The 21,368-nt window shown below is 40.8% G+C and overlaps 1 protein-coding gene across 1 annotated transcript in view; it reads left to right on the forward strand.

The window, feature by feature from the left end:
• furinb (furin (paired basic amino acid cleaving enzyme) b) overlaps positions 1-21,368 on the forward strand; it is a 189,569-nt gene that overhangs the window by 116,360 nt on the left and 51,841 nt on the right. Inside the window, exon 8 of the mRNA XM_062035290.1 lies at positions 6,136-6,308. Within this exon, the coding sequence (XP_061891274.1) occupies positions 6,136-6,308 (173 nt within the window). The remainder of the gene's footprint in view (positions 1-6,135; positions 6,309-21,368) is intronic.

Below are 21,368 nucleotides of genomic sequence, written 5' to 3' on the forward strand. Positions count from 1 at the left end.
TTCCCACACGGTTGGGAGCATGGAATTGTCCAAAATGTTTTGGTATCCTGGAGCATTCAAAGTTCCTTTCACTGGAACTAAGGGGCCAAGCCCAACTCGTGAAAAACAACCCCACACCTTAATTCCTCCTTCACCAAATTTCACACTCGGCACAATGCAGTCCGAAATGTACTGTTCTCCTGGCAACCTCCAAACCCAGACTCGTCCATCAGATTGCCAGATGGAAAAGCGTGATTTATCACTCCAGAGAAGGCGTCTCCATTGCTCTAGAGTCCAGTGGCGACATGCTTTACACCACTGCATCCGACGCTTTGCATTGGACTTGGTGATGTATTTCTTGGATAAAGCTGCTCGGCCATGGAATCTCATTCAATGAAGCTCTCTGCGTACTGTACGTGGGCTAATTGGAAGGTCACATGAAGTGTGGAGCTCTGTAGTAAAGTCGGCAACCTCTTTTCACTATGCGCTTTAGCATCTACTGACCCCTCTGTCAGTTTACGCGGCCTACCACTTCGTGGTTGAGTTTTTGTTGTTCCCAAACTCTTCCATTCTCTTATAATAAAGCCGACAGTTGACTTTGGAATATTTAGGAGCGAGGAAATTTCACGACTGGATTTGTTGCACAGGTGGCATCCTATGACAGTTCCACGCTGGAAATCACTGAGAGCGGCCCATTCTTTCACAAATGTTTATAGAAACAGTCTACATGCCTAAGTGCTTGATTGTATACACCTGTGGCCGGGCCAAGTGATTAGGACACCTGATTCTGATCATTTGGATGGGTGGCCAAATACTTTTGGCAATATAGTGTAGGTGTCACGGTGGAGAAATGTCAGCTGAAAGCGTAACCCCAGGATGCAAAGACAGAAAGCAGTGTGCAGGTAAAAATGAAGTGAATTATATTTATATAGTGTTTTTTCTCTCTAGAGACTCAAAGCACTTTACATAGGGAAAGCCATTATCTACATATTTTAAGCTACATTTAAACCATTGTGGGTGGCACTGGGAGCAGGTGGGTAAAGTTTCCTGACAAAGGACACAACGGCAGTGACTAAGATGGCGGAAGCGGGAATCGAACCTGGAACCCTCATGTTGCTGGCACGGCTGCTCTACCAATCAAGCCACGCCGCCCCAAAAGAGTATAATTCTATACTCAAAGAGCAAACAACTGCAGAAACAAAAGGCTAGTGCAAGGAACGTAGTGGCAGCAAAGGAACTCACGCGCACTGACAAAAGGCGATAAGCCAGCGCTGGCAAGCAGCAACAGGTGAACCTAAGTAGGCTTGATTAGAAATGGAAAACGGGCGTGCTTGCAGGAAACTAGACAGGTGAAGGTGCAACAAAACAAGGAATTCAAAATGAAGTAGAAACAAAATAAGAGCAACAGGACAGGAAATGATACAGAACACAGGAAAATAACTAAGGAAGTCCAAACTGTCATGTGGGATAATTATCTTAATGCTAATTTATATTGGATTTGCCATACATATGTTATCGATTAGCATTATCAATTTTACATTGTGATTTTACGTCTTGGAATTTCAACTGCATGCAAAGTCTACTATATAATACAGTATAGCAGTGTTTTTCAACCACTGTGCCGTGGTACACCAGTGTGCCGTGAGATACAGTCTGGTGTGCCGTGGGAGATTATGCAGTTTCACCTATTTGGGTTAAAAATATTTTTTACAAACCAGTAATTATAATCTGCAAATAATGTGCCGTTGTTGAGTGTCGGTGCTGACTAGAGCTCGGCAGAGTAACTGTGTCATACCATACCATACCAGTAGGTGGAAGCCGGTAGCTAATTGCTTTGTAGGTGTCAGGAACACGTCGTGTGAGATGACAATGGTTTGTCGTGATCACAATATGCAGGCGACAGCCGGAGGCAGTGTTCAGGTAAAAAGGTATCTAATGCTTAAACCAAAAATAAACAAAAGGTGAGTGCCCTTAAGAAAAGGCATTGAAGCTTAGGGATGGCTATGTAGAATGAAACTAAAACTGAACTGGCTACAAAATAAACAAAAACAGAATGCTGGACGACAGCAAAAACTTACAGCGTGTGGAGCAGCAGACGGCGTCCACAAAGTACATCCGTACATGACAACAATGTCCACACACAAAAAGATAGCAACAACTTAAATATTCTTGATTGCTAAAACAAAGCAGGTCCGGGGAATAGCGCTCAAAGGAAGACATGAAACTGCAACAGAAAAAGCCACCAAAATAGGAGCGCAAGACAAGAACTAAAACACCAAACATGGGAAAACACCAAAAAAGTATAAGTCACGGCGTGATGGGACAGGTCGTGACAGTACACCTACTTTGAGACAAGAGCTATAGTGATGCATGGTTGGTTATGGTTTAAATTCATATCCAACAATTGCGACAACGACTTTTTATTGTCTACTGAGTTTAATTTTTTAATGATTTCTGCTGTTGGTGTGCCTCCGGATTTTTTCAATGAAAAAAATGCGCCTTGGCTCAAAAAAGGTTGAAAAATACTCCAGTAGAGTACAGTACTTGCAAATGAAACAGAAGTATTAGAAACAAGATACATGAACAACACATCCATCCATCCATTTTCTACCGTTTGTCCCTTCTGGGGTTGCGGGGGGTGCTGAAGCCTATCTCAGCTGCATTCGGGCGGAAGGCGGGGGTACAACACAGCTTAGTGTTAAATCAAAACAATGGTTGACAACACTAAATTGACCCAAGTGTGTGAATGTTATCTATCTGTGTTGGTCCTACGATGAGGTGGCGATTTGTCCTAGGTGTACCTCGCCTTCCGCCCGAATTCAGCTGGGATAAGCTCCAGCACCCCCTGCAACCCTGAGAGGGACAAGCGGTTGAAGATGGATGGATCCTTTTTTTGATTAACATTTATTAACACATTTTATCACACATAAAAGTAACAAAACATGGTACTGTTGAGTACCAGTATCAATTCCCAGCTACTGTGAATTGGTACAGTATTAACTCAAATATTAAACGTACCCATCCCTAGGTACATGTGATTTGTTCTGCTTGTCACACTATGTCACTGACATAAATACACTACTGTTCAAAAGTTTGGGGTCACCCAAACAATTTTGTGGAATAGCCTTCATTTCTAAGAACAAGAATAGACTGTCGAGTTTCAGATGAAAGTTCTCTTTTTCTGGCCATTTTGAGCGTTTAATTGACCCCACAAATGTGATGCTCCAGAAACTCAATCTGCTCAAAGGAAGGTCAGTTTTGTAGCTTCTGTAACGAGCTAAACTGTTTTCAGATGTGTGAACATGATCGCACAAGGGTTTTCTAATCATCAATTAGCCTTCTGAGCCAATGAGCAAACACATTGTACCATTAGAACACTGGAGTGATAGTTGCTGGAAATGGGCCTCTATACACCTATGTAGATATTGCACCAAAAACCAGACATTTGCAGCTAGAAAAGTCATTTACCACATTAGCAATGTATAGAGTGTATTTCTTTAAAGTTAAGACTAGTTTAAAGTTATCTTCATTGAAAAGTACAGTGCTTTCCCTTCAAAAATAAGGACATTTCGATGTGACCCCAAACTTTTGAACGGTAGTGTATATGAACTAAGATAACTTGTTTGTCGTAAATGAATATGAATTTTTGGACCAATTAAGTGAACTCTCCCATGGCACACTTGATGTCTTTTAATGGCACAATGAAGTGCTGTGACACAGTAGTTTAAATTATTTTAACCTTTGCAACCGAAACTTTTTGACAGACTTCACCCATGTCGATGTATTGTGTTTTGGCACTTAGCCCAAGTGGTTAATTATTTTGTGAATGTGAGTTGATGGTGGATGAAATAGCCTCAGTAAGTCTCATAATGACTTGAAAAGAAGGCCTTAGTGTAATTGATTCAAGTGTTTTCTCCAAATGTCATAAAACTTGGAACACAAATACTGGAGTGCCTAAACAACTATTCAGTCTGGACATGTCGTATTTGAACAAACCAAAACAGTCTACTGTAAATTAATTTTTGTAATGGAGGATTTGTATTAAGTTGTGACATCAAATGATCTGTTAATAGCATGATGATAGAAGCTGTCAGGTGACAGCATCCGATCCCTACGCAACTCCAGTCAGTCCCATCCAGATGTGCCTCATAACTCTCTTTTGTCTTAATTACCATTTGTCTCCCAGTGGAGGAACATATTGGCCTTGCTTTTCAAGACATAATCCTCCGTGACTCTTTTCACATCACAGGAGGTTGCTAATGAGCAGCTGAATATTGCTTCTGTATGCTAAAAGCATGTTCACAAGTACGAGAGGGGACACTTAAAATGGGGTCATCCTTATTGAACAATGGTAAGTGCTAATTGTTTAAACACCGCATTTGACTTTATGTTGCTCAATTATTGTGTCATCCTCCTTCGCTTTTCTCTATGAATACACACACACACAAACACATTCATCTGAACGTATACCTCTAATGCTTCTGGGCACTCACACCGCAGTGTTAGTGTCACAGATGTTAAAGCGAACTAACAACCGTGATTTTAATTACAACTGCAATAGTGCACCAGGTGAACTTTTTTTTGCTGTGTGTCACATTTTAAGCGACTTGATAAGCAAACCTTAACAGTATAAGCCAAATCTACTGCCTTGTGTGCAACCACCCTGTTGGCAGGTGTATTAATGCCTGCAGGGCCTGGAATAGATTATTTAAATCGTAACGCGAACGTCAGTGTTGCTGCTCAGGTCCGGGGATCTGGTCCCGGTAATAGACCTCAATTGAGGGTGGTTCATTTCACACCTTTCTACAGCCATTAATGTTCGCCGGGCTGATCTAAGGCTCCTCACATCAAACGCCCAGGCAGTGGCATGTTTAGGTTTGATTAAAGCTGTCAAGGTGGTTCTACCCTGTGGACACACCAGTCTGTTGCAGGCTCTGTGAACTCTCATCCCATCGTTCTATTAGTTCTTTCTGTGTGTGTCTGTGTTGTATTTTTTGTTAAGCACAGAAAATAGTCGGGTGTACATCAGAGTAGCATTTGTGAGCAAAGTTTTGCCCTCATTAAAACTAGAAATGTTTTTTTTGCTGCAAATCATAATATGAGTGTGTGGGATTCAATAACTTTTATGGACAGAATTTGTAGGCGCAGTCAGGGCGTTGAGGGGATCCGGTTTGGTGGCTGCAGGATTAGGTCTCTGCTTTTTGCAGATGATGTGGTCCTGATGGCTTCATCGGGCCAGGATCTTCAGCTCTCACTGGATCGGTTCGCAGCCGAGTGTGAAGCGACTTGGATGAGAATCAGCACCTCCAAGTCCGAGTCCATGGTTCTCGCCTGGAAATGGGTGGAGTGCCGTGTCCGGGTTGGGGAGGAGACCCTGCCCCATGTGGAGGAGTTCAAGTACCTCGGAGTCTTGTTCACGAGTGAGGGAAGAGTGGATCGTGAGCTCGCCAGGCGGATCGGTGCGGCGTCTTCAGTAATGCGGACGCTGTATCAAGCCGTTGTGGTGAGGAAGGAGCTGAGCCGGAAGGCAAAGCTCTCAATTTACCGGTCGATCTACGTTCCCATCCTCACCTATGGTCATGAGCTTTGGGTTATGACCGAAAGGACAAGATCACGGGTACAAGCGGCCGAAATGAGTTTCCTCCGCCGGGTGGCGGGGCTTTCCCTTAGAGATAGGGTGAGAAGCTCTGTCATCCGAGAGGAGCTCAAAGTAAAGCCACTGCTCCTCCACAATGAGAGGAGCCAGATGAGGTGGTTCAGGCATCTGGTCAAGATGCCACCCGAACGCCTCCCTAGGGAGGTGTTTCGGGCACGTCCGACCTGTAGGAGGCCACGGGCAAGACCCAGGACATGTTGGGAAGACTATGTCTCCCGGCTGGCCTGGGAACGCCTCGGGATCCCCCGGCAGGAGCTGGACGAAGTGGCTGGGGAGAGGGAAGTCTGGGCTTCCCTGCTTAAGCTGCTGCCCCCGCGACCCAACCTCGGATAAGCGAAAGACGGTGGATGGATGGATGGATGGATGGATGGGGTTCAATAACAGTCAAATACTTTTTTTCCCCCCACTTCCTGAGTTTAGAATGTAGAAGTACACCCTGATGCCGCTCACATCTTTAAACTGGTCACAGAATTTGAGTTGCTTTTATGTGTGTTTAACAGGAGTCCGTATGTTGGATGGGGAGGTGACAGATGTGGTGGAGGCCCACTCTCTTAGCCTCAACCCGCAGCACATCCATATTTACAGTGCCAGCTGGGGTCCAGAAGATGATGGCAAGTCGCTGGATGGCCCTGCTAAACTGGCCAAGGAGGCTTTCCAGCAGGGAATCACAAGGGTCAGTCATGCCTTAACCTGGACATTTCACATTTTTAGTCAGTATTAATAAAAGTAACTGGGACAGCAAGTATAATAGGTTATATGATAGTGTCTGGCTTTTGCTACACAATGATCAATAATTCTGGAAAATGAGACGTATTACACTATATTGCCAAAAGTATTTGGCCACCTGCCTTGACTCACATTTGAACTTGAAGTGCCGTCTCATTCCTAACACATAGTGAAGTGAAGTGAAGTGAATTACATTTATATAGCGCTTTTTCTCAAGTGACTCAAAGCGCTTTACATAGTGAAACCCAATATCTAAGTTACATTCAAACCAGTGTGGGTGGCACTGGGAGCAGGTGGGTAAAGTGTCTTGCCCAAGGACACAACAGCAGTGACTAGGATGGCGGAAGCGGGGATCGAACCTGCAACCCTCAAGTTGCTGGCACGGCCGCTCTACCAACCGAGCTATACCGCCCCCACATAGCGTTCAATATGATGTCGGTCCACCTTTTGCAGCTATTACAGCTTCAACTCTTCTGGGAAGGCTGTCCACAAGGTTGCGGAGTGTGTTTATAGGAATGTTCCACCATTCTTCCAAAAGCGCATTGGTGAGGTCACACACTGATGTTGGTTGAGAAGGCCTGGCTCTCAGTCGCCGTTCTAATTCATCCCAAAGGTGTTCTATCGGGTTCAGGTCAGGACTCTGTTCAGGCCAGTCAAGTTCATCCACACCAGACTCTGCCATCCATGTCTTTATGGACCTTGCTTTGTGCACTGATGCACAGTCATGTTGGAAGAGGACGGAGGCCCGCTCCAAACTGTTCCCTGGAATTGTCAAAAATGTTTTGGTATCCTGGAGCATTAAAAGTTTCTTTCACTGGAACTAAGGGGCCAAGCCCAACTCGTGATATACAACCCCACACCATAATTCCTCTTCCACCAAATTTCACACTCACAATGCAAAATGCAGTCCGACCGTTCTCCTGGCAACCTCCAAACCCAGACTCGTCTATCAGATTGCCAGATGGAAAAGCCTGATTCATCACTTCAGAAAAGGCGTCTCCATTGCTCTAGAGTCCAGTGGCGACATGCTTTACACCACTGCATCCGACGCTTTGCATTGGACTTGGTGATGTATGGCTTAGATGCAGCATTCTCTGATGCTCTTTGCGTACTGTACGTGGGCTAATTGTTAGGTCACGTGACGTTTGGAGCTCTGTAGCAACTGACTGTGCAGAAAGTTGGCGACCTCTTTGCATTATGCGCATCTGCTGACCCCTCTTTGTCGGTTTTCGTGGCCTACCACTTCGTGGCTGAGTTGCTGTTGTTCCCAAACTCTTCCATTTTCTTATAATAAAGCAGACAGTTGACTTTGGAATATTTAGGAGCGAGGAATTTTCACAACTGGATTTTTTGCACATGTGGCATCCTATGATAGTTCCACGCTGGAAATCACTGAGCTCCTGAGAGCGACCCATTCTTTCACAAATGTTTGTAGAAACAGTCTCCCTGCCTAAGTGCTTGATTTTATACACCTGTGGCTTGGCCAAGTGATTAGGACACCTGATTCTGATCATTTGGATGGGTGGCAAAATACTTTTGGCAAAATAGTGTATTTCACAACACACGTTTGGTTACGGATTAAACTAGTACGGCCTGATCTGACTTGCGTTTTGACTCCAGTTCGTGGTAGTATGTAAATAGGGCTGTCAAAAGTTTATAAAGTGTGAGCAAATTCTGTTTAAGGCAAACTCTCAAACTCGCAGCTCACAGTGGCCCTCGACTTAACTTTATAGTTAAGCGTAATTGCGACCGCACACCATGAGCGACTAATAATTTCAAAAAACTGCTAAAAAAAAAGGGAACACTTAAACAACTCCAAGTCAATCCCACTGCTTCAATCACACATCACTTTCACATGCTGTGGTGCAAATGGAATAGACAGCCTGCAGAGGTTTTTTTTTTCTCTTTAATTTTTGAGTGAGATTCCAATTTCAGACCTCCGTGGGTTAATACATTCAATTTTTTTTATCATTTTTGTGTGATTTTGTTGTCTGCAAATTCAACTATGTATAGAAGAACATTTTGTTTTTTTTTAATATATTTCATTCATTCAGATTTAGGATGTGTTATTTTAGTGTTCCCTTTATTTTATTGAGCAGTGTTTATACCATAGCAATTTTGAATCCCATTAGACACTAACTACAATAACAACAATGACATACGAAGACGGCAAGCACGAGACAGGCGCTTCTGTAGCAGGCAAAGACGAAGAGCGCCAGACGGGCGACGACCCCACTGTGCGAGAGACAGGTGGCGGCGTGCCAGAACAGGACGGAAAGTTGTCAGCATTGTGGACGAACACACTGGAGCAGCAGGGAGTACTGGTGGCGACGTCACTGATGAGGTCATCTTAGCAGGGAGGCATGGTAGCATTGTGGACAACCTCACCGGAGCAGGAAGGCGTGCTGGTAGAGACGTTGCAGATGAGGTCATCCAAGCAGGGAGGCAAGGTAGCACCGTTGTGGAAGACCTCACTGGATCATAGCTCTCCTCTTCAAGGGACGGATACCACATGTCCCCAGAGAGGCCAACAGATGACAAGAATGGGTGGAAGGGAGCTTGATGAGAGGCTGAAGAACGCTTCAATGTGGCCATCAGTACAAAAATCTTTACAAGTCGCTGGGCCGTAGAAATCTCTGCGGGGTCACTCACTGGTTGGATCATATCTGTCAAGGTGGAAGATGGCTGCAATCAGAAGTCTCTGAAACGAGAGCTAGGCCATATCATCCCAAAATGAGCCGATTAAACGCCTGAAACTATGTGCTTCTAAATAAATACAAGGCTGGAATCCCATGCTGAAGAATCTATTTCAGATTTGGAATCATATATTGATTCATACTATTATAACATGACGACAAATCAGCGTGGGAGAGTCACTCAAGTGAGTCTGATGATATTACGAAGGACATAAAGATATCAGAAGCTCCATTGCAAAAATCAATGAGAAATTACAAAACCTCGACTTATTGAAGAAACTATCCGAGGATGTGGAGGAGCTTAAACAATCTATGGATTGTTGACGTGCTCAAGCAGGAAAACGCTACGCTACGAGCAGAAGTGAACAGCCTCAGACAGCAAACTTCTGACATCGAAAATACAAATATAAAAATCACGCAAGATATTTTGGATCTACAATGTAGGAATGTGGAGGGGGGAGTGGCCTGCGGACCTGCAGCGAAGCGGGGTGTGCCAGGATCTGCTTTGAGATCAGCGACAGGTGCGTAGATGGCCCACCTGGGCCTGGTTATCTAATCACCTGTCGCTCTGTTAAAAGGCAGCAGCCGGGAGGAGAGAGTTGTCGGATCTGGAGCAAGAGCGAGGGCGAGCCTGAGACGGACAAAAACAATTGCTGGAAAGCAAGAAACAGACTTTATTTAAAAATAAAAACTGTATTGTGAACCTGAACCGGGCTGTCATGTCAGTGCTTGGTGATCCGAAGAACTCCCTGGAGGGCAACTTCCACAAGGAGTATGCGGAACAATGTCATCATTCACGGAGTTCCCGGGGAAAAATGGGAAATTTACCACAAAACAGAGGAGTTGGTCCAAACTTTTTTAACATCCCATCTTAAGACGGACGGCGCAACAGCAAGGAACATCGGCTTTGGACGAGCTCATCGTATTGGGAAAAAACGACATTCTGGGGGGGAGAAGGTATGTCGCCCAGTTGTTGCACAGTTTGTTATCCCAAAGAGTAAATCCATGGTAATGGAGCATGGAAAAGAACTCAAGGGAACGACCTTCTCCATTAGTGACCAGTTTCCAGCCGAGATACTCAAGAGAAGACGGCTGTTGTATCCAATAATGAATGAGGCTAAAAAGAACAACAAACGAACCCGTCTAATCGTGGACAAACTCTACATCGAAGGAACTCTTTTTAGAAATGCCAGAATTACATACTGGTTGAGTGGCAGTGTTGATATAATCCAAACGGACTGAAAAGAACATATTGCAACCGCACCAAAACAATGGCGCGAGATGATGACGTAGTCATGGAAATGTTTAACACCGCCAAAAACCTCAATGAAGTTATTTCAGGTCCAAACATGACTTTTAGTCTGGCATAAAATTAAAAGTCTTGCTTTTTTCTTTATTGCTGTCCAAACGTTTTTTGGGGGGATGTACTACTGGCCTGGTTCTGTTTTTCCTTTTTCATACAACTACTTGATTAATTGGTGATATTTGCTTAGTTATTTTTGGTAATCTCATAGTTTTTTCTCTCTTCTCTTGTTTTACTTTTTAGCTTTCTCCTTCTCTTATGATTTTTTTTTTCTTTTATCATTTGTTTCTCTAATTTATTTTACTTTCTTTAAGCATGTTTGTTTTGCTATTGAAATTATTACATTTTGTGGTAAAGGGCAATGGGAGGGGGGAGGTAGGGGGATTGATAAGAAAAAATAACCCAGTTAAAATATACATTGAGAGGACACACTTACTAAAAATGTTATGTTAACACAAACATAAGATATTGCAATGACTAGAAAATGTTTGAGAATTATATCTTGGAATGTAAAAGGTGCAAATGAACAGGTGAAACAAAGAAAAAATCTGAAGCATCTAAACAATCTTTCTACTGATATTGCTTTTCTACAAGAAACCCATTTGAAAACTGAACATTTAATATATTTGAAAAAATAATGGGTTGGTGAGATAGTTGGTGTTGGACTATCCTCCAAAAGATCTGGTGTTGCTATAATGTTTAACAAAAAGATTAATTATATTATAAATAGTGTATTTTTAGATCCAGAGGGTAGATATATGATTATTAATTGCCATATAGATAATAACAATACCACACTGGTAAACTTATATGCACCCAATGATGATAAACCTTCTTTCTTTGGTGACATGGAGCTCAAATTGGCAGATTATGTTGATTCTGATATTATTATGGGTGGAGATCTAAATGTAACAATAAATCCAAATATTGATGAAACTGGTAAAATTGTTAAACCCAAGAAATCTGTTTTTTCTCTTCTGAAATTAATGCAAACTCTTAACCTAATATATATTTGGAGAACCTTAAATCCATATGAGAAGGATTTCACTTTTTATTCAAACAGACATCAGTCATTTTCAAGAATTGATACGTTCTTTGTTCCTAAGGCAATTGTAGAGAACGTGCAGGCTAAAATCCACCCAATAATGATTTCTGATCATAGTCCAATTCAAATCGACGTAAGCTTTCCACCAGTCGCTTTCCAATTCAAACAATGGAAAATTAATATTTCTTTATTAGAAAGTGAGGAAAATAAATTACAAATTAAATAATTTATTTCAGATTTTATTAAAAAATAATCAGGATTCTGTCTCTGACATCTCCACAATATGGGAAGCACTTAAGTGTTGTGTAAGAGGAGAACTTATTAGGATTGCAAGCTTCAAGAATAAAAAACAACGTGCTGTAGAAAATTAATTATTGAATGGAATCAAACAATTGCAGGACACATTGTCCAAACAGTATAATCAGGAAACATGGATCAAACTTAGCAAACAAAGAATGGAATATGAACTTCAATACACCTCACGGTGATGCTTGGACACATCATCAGTGATAAACCCGGGGTCATAGGGTGTTTCGGGTCTTTAATCATCAGACACCCTCGCCCGGGCGATCCAGCCGGGGGTGATCAGACCCCGGCCTGTGTCCAAGTAGCGCACCACGGATCCACAGCCACCGGGAGGCCTTTTCTGCGGCCTCTAGGATGTTCTTGGTGGCTTTTCTCGACTGCAGTCCTCTAATGCCAAGGATTCTGAACACACGCTGTAGTGAGTGACCAGCAAAACCTCTGCACCCAATCTCGACTGGTTCACAGCGGGCTCTCCAGCCGTTACTCCGACACTCTACAGTGAGCTCAGCGTATTTGGCCCTCTTTCGCTCATTTGCTTCGTCAATTCGCTCCTCCCAGGGGACAGTCAGCTCCAGTAGCACCACTTGCTTGGTTGACTCCGATGTTAACACCATGTCTGGGCGGAGTGACGTGGAAGCGATATTGGCCGGGAACTTGAGTTGCCTTCCCAAGTCAACATGGAGCTGCCAGTCACGAGCGGTGGCCAGGAGCCTTCCTGAGAAGTTGGGCTGGCGGCTTGCCTTCTGTCCTGCTCTGATGAAGGTGATTGACTGCTTCGGGGCGGCCTGGGAATTGCTGTTTTGTATCGCTGCACAGATAGAATCCGCCAGGGCTTTTAAAACTTTGTCGTGGCGCCAGCGATACCGCCCCTCCCCTAGTGCCTTTAGGGAACAGCTCAGGATGTGCTCCAAGGTGCCCCTCCTCTGGCACAGTTTGCACTCCGGAGTGTCTGCTAAGCCCCAGATGTGTAGGTTGGCGGGGCATGGGAGGACATCGTACACAGACTGTATGAGGAATTTTGTGCGCAGAGGTTCAGCTCTCCAGAGCTCTGCCCAGGGGAGTTTTCGAGGTTCTGCATGCTCCCACCTTTTTCCACGCCCCTTGTTTGGACATGCTGACCATCCGGCAGCAACGTTCTTCCTCCACCTCTGCACGGATCTCCTCTTGGACCAGTTGGCGCTTCTCCTTGCCACGGGCCCGGTCCCAACGTGGCTTTGGAAAGCTGCCGAGGCCTGCCCTTCCCTTTGCCACAGTACCCAACAAGGTTTTGTGCCTCAGCCGCGCCTCTGCTCTGCTTACGGCTTCTTGTGCCTGCCACTTCCTCCCGGTCTTAACAACGATTCCTGCCGAGGCGACCTTAACATCTGCGGAGTCCCTGTACATCATTACCTCTCTAGAGCGGGTGACTTTGAATTCCTCCAACAATCCCCTGAGAGGGAGCTGCAGCTTGGTGGAATGGCCATAAAGAGCAATGCTAAATGATAATATAATAAAGCAGAAGGTTGAATATAAAATTAATAGGGCAAAATTAAAGTTTCATGAATACGGCGAACAAGCTGGAAAGCTTCTTGCGTTAAGATTAAAGAAGCAGATGACTAGAAATCATACATCTATATTAAACTTTGAGATGGTAGTATTTCTGTTGATCCCAAGCAAATCAATGAAACATTTAGAACATTTTATACAAATCTATATAAGCCTGAGAAAGATTGTAGCATAGAAGCTATGCAGTCATATTTAAACACAATACAACTCCCATCCTTATCAGAGCATGACAAAAAATCACTGGAGGAACCTATACAATTAATGGAAATTCAAAAAGCTATAAATTAATTTGCAAAAAATAAATCTCCTGGCCCTGATGGCTACAATGCAGAATTGTATCAAATATTTAGTGAAGATTTGTCTCCTCTATTATTACAAATGTACCAATCTTCATTTAATAAACAATTGTTTTCTCCAACCTTAAATTTTTCTCATATCTCATTGATACATAAAAAGGATAAAGACTAGGGATGTCCGATAATGGCTTTTTGCCGATATCCGATATTCCGATATTGTCCAACTCTTTAATTACTCTTTAATTACCGTTACCGATATCAACCGATACCTCTATATACAGTCTTGGAATTAACACGTTATTGTGCCTAATTTGGACAACCAGGTATGGTGAAGATAAGGTCCTTTTTTAAAATATTAATAAAATAAAATAAGATAAATAAATTAAAAACATTTTCTTGAATAAAAAAAAAAGTAAAACAATATAAAACAGTTACATAGAAACTAGTAATTAATGAAAATGAGTAAAATTAACTGTTAAAGGTTAGTGCTATTAGTGGACCAGCAGCACGCACAATCATGTGTGCTTACGGACTGTATCCCTTGCAGACTGTATTGATATATATTGATATATAATGTACGAACCAGAATATTAATAACAGAAAGAAACAACCCTTTTGTGCAAATGAGTGAGGGAGGGAGGTTTTTTGGGTTGGTGCACTAATTTTAAGTGTATCTTGTGTTTTTTATGTTGACTTAATTTAAAAAAAAAGAAAAAAAAAACAGATACCGATAATAATAAAACCGATACCGATATTTTCCAATATTACTTTTTAAAGCATTTATCGGCCAACAATATCGGCCGGCCGATATTATCGGACATCTTTAATAAAGACCCATTGATTTGCAGTATTATCGTCCTTTATCCCTAGCCATTATGGACAATAAAATCGTGTCAAAAATCTTTGCCACACGATTATCAAATGTAATAGGAAAAGTAATTCATACTCACCAAACTGGCTTCATGGAAGGTCGACAATCTTCAGACAATACAAGGAAATTGTTCAATGTTATTTACTATGCTAGAAGTCTCCCGTATCCCACAGCAGTATGTACTGTTGATGCGGAGAAGGCATTCGACCGCATAAACTGGTCATTTATGTTTTGCACATTACGTAAATTTGGATTTGGAGATAATTTTATACAATGGATTAAGATGCTTTATACAAGGCCCGTGGCATCAGTCAAAACCAATAATCAGATTTCAGAACCTTTTTCGTTAAAAAGAGGAGTAAAACAGGGATGTCCTGCATCTGGATTATTATTTAATTTGGTTATTGAACCCTTAGCTGCAAAAATAACAAATAAAAATAATATTCATGGTATAAAAATTGGCTCTCAGTATAATAAGCTATCGATGTATTGTGACGACATAATTCTCTACCTGTCACATGTTGACTCCTCTCTTCACTATATCAATAATGTCATCACTGAATATGGTTGTTTATCAGGGTATAAAGTCAATTGGGACAAATGTGAAATATTACCACTTAATAAACACTGCAAGAAATCACAAGTTCAGAACTCCTAAATTAAATGGAAAGAGGCAGAAATCATATATCTAGGACTGCATATTACACCAAACCTTTGTACAAGCAGAGATCTAAATCTTAAACATTTAAAACATAAGATGGAATCCAAAATGGAACGCTGGTCACGTCTCCAAATATCACTTTGGGGTCGGTCGGGTGAACATAGTAAAAATGAGTTTACTGCCAGCAGTTAATTATATAGTGAAAATTATGCCTGTCCTAATTAATAAAAGTTGGTTTAAGAAAATACATACAATGATATCACATTTTATATGGTGTGGAAAGAAGGCCAGATGCTCATACTTAAGATTGTCTTGTACACAAGATAAAGGAGGACTACAATTACCAAACTTCCTACATTATTATATCTCCTTCAGTTGTGAACAAGCAAGCCACTTATTCCATTCTTCTGCAGATAAGGACTGGATCAACATAGAAAAAAATATGTTAATGAATTTGGACATTGATGTGGGGAGTTTATATCATATTAAAAAAATACCTAATGAATTGAGGCAGAGCCCAATAGAAGCCACCTTTAACATTTTAAAACTGTGTCAGAAAATACTTGGAATCAACCCAATTACATCTCTGAATCAACCGCTTTGGTACAACTCTAATATCATAATTAATAAAAATGTGGTTAAATGGACAACATGGAAAAACAGAGGTATTACTAAACCTCATCATATTATTAATAAAAACTCCTTTAAACCGTTCAATTATTTAGTTGATTAATATATTGTACCCAGAAATAATTTTTTTAATGTAATCTCTTTAAAACACGCTGTAAATAAATGCATATCCTCTGAAAGTATGTCTTTAAATGGCCATGAACTGGAAGATGCACTTTTTAATCAAGATACAATTAAGAAATTAATTAAACTATTTTATGGAATAATAAATGAACACCATACTAGAAATGCAAATGATGCATGTGTTCGGAAATGGATGATGGACTTAAACATTTTAGATGAAAGAGACATATCATGGAATGATGTTTGGAAAAATGCAAATAAGCCCTTTAGAAACATTAAAGATAATCTGACTCAATTTAAGATCTTGAATAGATTGTATTTTACATCTTCTCAGCTGTTTAAAATTGGTGTAGTAGACACACTCAGTGGCCTAGTGGTTAGAGTGTCCGCCCTGAGATCGGTAGGTTGTGAGTTCAAACCCCGGCCGAGTCATACCAAAGACTATAAAAATGGGACCCATTACCTCCCTGCTTGGCACTCAGCATCAAGGGTTGGAATTGGGGGTTAAATCACCAAAAATGATTCCCGGGCGCGGCACCGCTGCTGCCCACTGCTCCTCTCACCTCCCAGGGGGTGATCAAGGGGATGGGTCAAATGCAGAGGACAAATTTCACCACACCTAGTGTGTGTGTGACAATCATTGGTACTTTAACTTTAACTTTAACTTAGATAGCAAGTTATGTATGAAGTGTCGAGCAGCCGAGGCAACTCTTGTTCAAGAGTTATGGTTGAAAACAACAAAATCAGCAATCACATTCCTTAATATAAACATCCCAATGACACTGCAAGCTTGTATTCTTGGGGATCTCCATCAATGTAGTAACGTGTCATCAAAGAGTATGCATAATAACAAAAAGGGTAATATTAAAAAAATAAATAGATGTTGATAGTCCAACACATACTGACTGCTATACACAAGCTATGGATGATAAATAAATGGGTTATACTTGTATAGCGCTTTTCTACCTTCAAGGTACTCAAAGCGCTTTGACAGTATTTCCACATTCAATCAATCAATCAATGTTTATTTATATAGCCCTAAATCACAAGTGTCTCAAAGGGCTGTACAAGCCACAACGACATCCTCGGTACAGAGCCCACATACGAGCAAGGAAAAACTCACATTCACCCATTCACACACACATTCACACACTGATGGCGGGAGCTGCCATGCAAGGCGCTAACCAGCAGCCATCAGGAGCAAGGGTGAAGTGTCTTGCCCAAGGACACAACGGACGTGACTAGGATGGTAGAAGGTGGGGATTGAACCCCAGTAACCAGCAACCCTCCGATTGATGACCCGGCCACTCTACCAACTTCGCCACGCCGTCCCTGGAGATGATATCAGTAGAAAAAACTGCATTTAGTTTAGATAATAATGAGTCATATATTGGAATCTGGGATCCGTTATTCAAATTTGTTTAAACTATTAGATGAACCAAAAAATATGACTTATTTTATCTTTGTGGAAAATATTGGACACAGTGTGTTGTCAAGTTAATGAGATGTGATGCAAGTGTAAGCTACTGTGACACTATTTTATTTTTTATTTTTTTATGTTTTTATGTTTTATAAATGTCTGTAATGATAATGTCAATGAGGGATTTTTAATCCCTGCTATGTTGAAATTGTTACTAATATTGATACTGTTGTTGATAATATTCATTTTTGTTTGACTGCTTTTAGATTGTTTTGTGTCATGTTTGTGTGTCCTCTCAATTGCTCTGTTGATTGCTATTCTGAATGTTGCTGGGTCAGGTTTGGCTTTGGAATTGGAATTGCATTATTGCATTATTATGGTATTGTTGTGTATTGTTTTGTTGGATTGATTAATTAAAAAAATAAAATAAAAATAACAAATATTTGTCAAGGTTTGGTGGGTGTTGCTTGCAGCGTCACCCCGAGGATGCAGAGACAGCAGGCGGAATGCAAGTAAAACTAATATAATTGTAACAGGAAGCAGGGAATGAACAAAAACGGCACACTAAGCAACAGTCTACAAAGTACAGAGATCCAGCACTGAAGGAGGGACCCAGGTGGAACTAAATAGAACTAAGTAATGAGAATCCGGTGTGCTGGCAGGACATGGAACAGAAAGTGAAGGTGCTTCAAAACACAGAGACCAAACCGGAAATACTTACAAAACAAGAGCACCAGAAAAGGAAGTAATTCTAGAAAGTAAATAAGAAAGTAGAAACTAAAAGAAATAGCACTGGACAAGAATTAAAACACCAAGACACAGGAAAACACAAACATGACCAAGCCTGACAGATTGACAAGCTACTACCGCGGTATGTTAAGAGGTATGGCGTGCACGCTGCGTTCACATCTTCTTTTCATTCATATTTCTGCCCGTTTCTTTTCCCTTCTATGTACATGACTGTATCATTGCAGTTTTACAGAATTTATGGGTTAGTCTTATTTTGAATTGTCCTTTTAGTTTGTACTGTGCAAGGTGACAGCTGTCAATTGTAATTTGGATGGGGGAGTGATCACATTAAATGACACGTGTATTTGGATTAGTTCCAGTCTTTTTATAACTCATTCTTTTCATTTGTGCTGTGCAATGTGACAGCTACCATAACGTGTAAAGGAGCGACCGCAGGAAATAAATAGTACATCTGTATTCCATGCCGGCAAATACATTACCTTGCGGTGTGGATTAGTGTGTATTTGTTGCTTTTAAGAAAAGTAGCGGTGGTTATCTTTAAATACTGGCAAGAGACGTTCGCATTAAAGTAATTTTCTTTTAGGCATGTAAGTGTTAAACGTCTTGGCCCTGGATCACCCCTTCCAAGCAATCATGCCAGAAGAGAGAAAGTAGACAGAAGGAGAGTGTTTTTCCTTTTGTGTTGTTGTAAAAAATGTGTTTTTTTCTGCTTTTAGTGTCAGGAAATACTGAATGGTACACTTTTTTTGTTGAGCTGCTTAGCAGACTCTTATTTTATTTTATTTATTTATCTATGTATTTATTTTTTTGTTGTTAGGATTACACAGATCAACATCAGTTGTTGTTTGTTCGGCTTTTATTATATAATTTAATGTTGTAGCCCACTGTTGAAGTATTGTGAAGAACATTCTGGAAAAAGCTGTATTATTCTTCTGAATCATTAATATGATACAATGAAACAATAACTATTTGTTCAAGGGGAACCTATTCTGTAAAACAAACTTTTCTTACCTATTGGTGCCTGTTTTTGTGTATTTGGGATCTGCATAAGTCCCGAAAATTTGAAATCAAAACAGTGGAGACATGGCATGGATATTTATAAAACAATCTGGCATCCCTTCATATTTCCTTCAAACAAGCCGTTTGGAATTTGACCAATTGGTGATGTCAGCGGATAGCTCCATATATGGTAAAGTTTTACCCCATGAGCTTTGCGCGAGTACGCCATTGTAGTATTATTTTTCTCTGTCTTCTTGTTGTGGGACAGACTTGTACATGTACATGCATCCTCTGCTGTTGCCATTTCTAACACAAAGTAGCGGATAGTTCGAACTTATATCTTTTTGTTGTTGTTAGGATGGAAGTGTTAAAAACCATAGCATAGCTAATGGGGAGAAAACGCAGTCGGAGCGGAGGCACATAAATATGACAGCCCACAAAACGGCGCATCCTGAAGAGAAGGTCAGAAAGCGGCTTGAAGATGGTCTGTAAAATATAATCTATGCAAAATGTTGGCCAAAGAACCACCATCACATGTTATGTAGACCACAAGGACGTGTTTTAATAGTAGAAAAATCATAATATAACCCTTTTAAATCAAGCATAACTGCCTATTCCTGTATTGTTGTAGTGTGAAAAATATCTATTACGTTCAAGAGATCATAAAGTATGTGATTAATCATAATAAGCTATGAAAATCATATAATTATTATTATAGTGGCATAAAGTGTAACCCAACTAAATGAACCAATAGTTGTGCCATAACGGTCAAGGTAAAGGTAGTTTATTTCAAACATCATACCATAGTCTTGCATTACTCAACTGAAGGGTCCAAAAGGTCTCAATTATTTTGATATTTACAATTTCTGACTGTAGAACCACGTTTAGAACTGACTTAAACCACTTGGTGCCACTCCAGAAACTATGTAGCAGTTTTCCACCATCCTATGTCCCTTGGTCCCCTTAGTCCTCAAAGATTGTAAAGGGAATATTGTCCAGGGCTAATTATTTCTCATGGACCCAATTTGAAGGATGCAGGGGAATTCATTCATGTGAAATGAAGCAAAGCACTGTAGCAGCCATCGAAGCAGAACAATAGATGGAACCGAGCACTGCAGTAATTGGCGTATAAATAAATGAAACGATTCCAGGGGGGAAGAGAAAATAATCATGTATCACATCCTCTATGTGCACCGCTCAACGAATCTTGTTGTCGTATGAAGGAAAAATCTCCAGACAGCTGCACAACAGGACCTGTCGGGTTCAGCGTGTATTCTCCTGTCAGTGGTATAACCTTAGGCACTTATGTTTCCTCTTCTCGCCTCTGTTACCTGCAGCAAAGGGCATTGCTGGTTCAAACATTGAGCTGCTGGCTTTAGCAGCAGCTTATAATGATGGGACAAAGCACAGTTCTGACAGTGGCATGCATGAAACACAATGAAGAAGTATTTCCCTGTTTAAAAAAGATCAAAGTTATTGCATTCCATTTATTAGATAAAAAATTCCTTGAAAACACATACAAAGAAGGGTATTTATTGTTGATCGATCATATTGATTTGTCACTTAGTTTCAGCAGCAGTGGAAAGGGACAAAGGATTCTCGTATAGCTTTGGTCTGTCACAGGTTAGACAGCTTCCCCAGATGATATACAAAAAACACACACAAAAACCATTCTGGGCTTTCCAACTTCAGGCAGACCAACAAAACAACAGAAACACACAAAAAAGTATTGTATTTTCCATCGTCACTCTCGACTGACAACTGTAGTGGGATTGTACCTTTTGTGTGGTTCAGTGTGTCTGAAAGTGTAAAGAGAAAAAAATATGCACAATTGTTGTATTTTAATTTTTTGCTTGACATCTATTTTTTATATAGCTGTTGGAATGCAGAGATATTGTTTCACTGTCATCTTCTTGTGTCTTTTGCCACACAATTTGTCTTGCTGTTGAGAGAAGTTGGTGGATGAAATATCCCCTATTTGGCTATGTCATCTACATATAGATCTCATCGTATTTGTTCGACTGCCACTTATATATGCATATATATAAATATACATTTAAATATGCAAACCCCGTTTCCCTATGAGTTGGGAAATTGTGTTAGATGTAAATATAAACGGAATACAATGATTTGCAAATCCTTTTCAACCCATATTCAATTGAATGCACTACAAAGACAAAATATTTGATGTTCAAACTCATAAACTTTATTTTTTTTTTGCAAATAATAATTAACTTAGAATTTCATGGCTGCAACACGTGCCAAAGTAGTTGGGAAAGGGCATGTTCACCACTGTGTTACATGGCCTTTCCTTTTAACAACACTCAGTAAACGTTTGGGAACTGAGGAGACACATTTTTGA

The sequence above is a fragment of the Entelurus aequoreus genome, linkage group LG24 (genome assembly GCF_033978785.1).
Source record: "Entelurus aequoreus isolate RoL-2023_Sb linkage group LG24, RoL_Eaeq_v1.1, whole genome shotgun sequence".
Lineage (NCBI taxonomy): Eukaryota > Metazoa > Chordata > Actinopteri > Syngnathiformes > Syngnathidae > Entelurus > Entelurus aequoreus.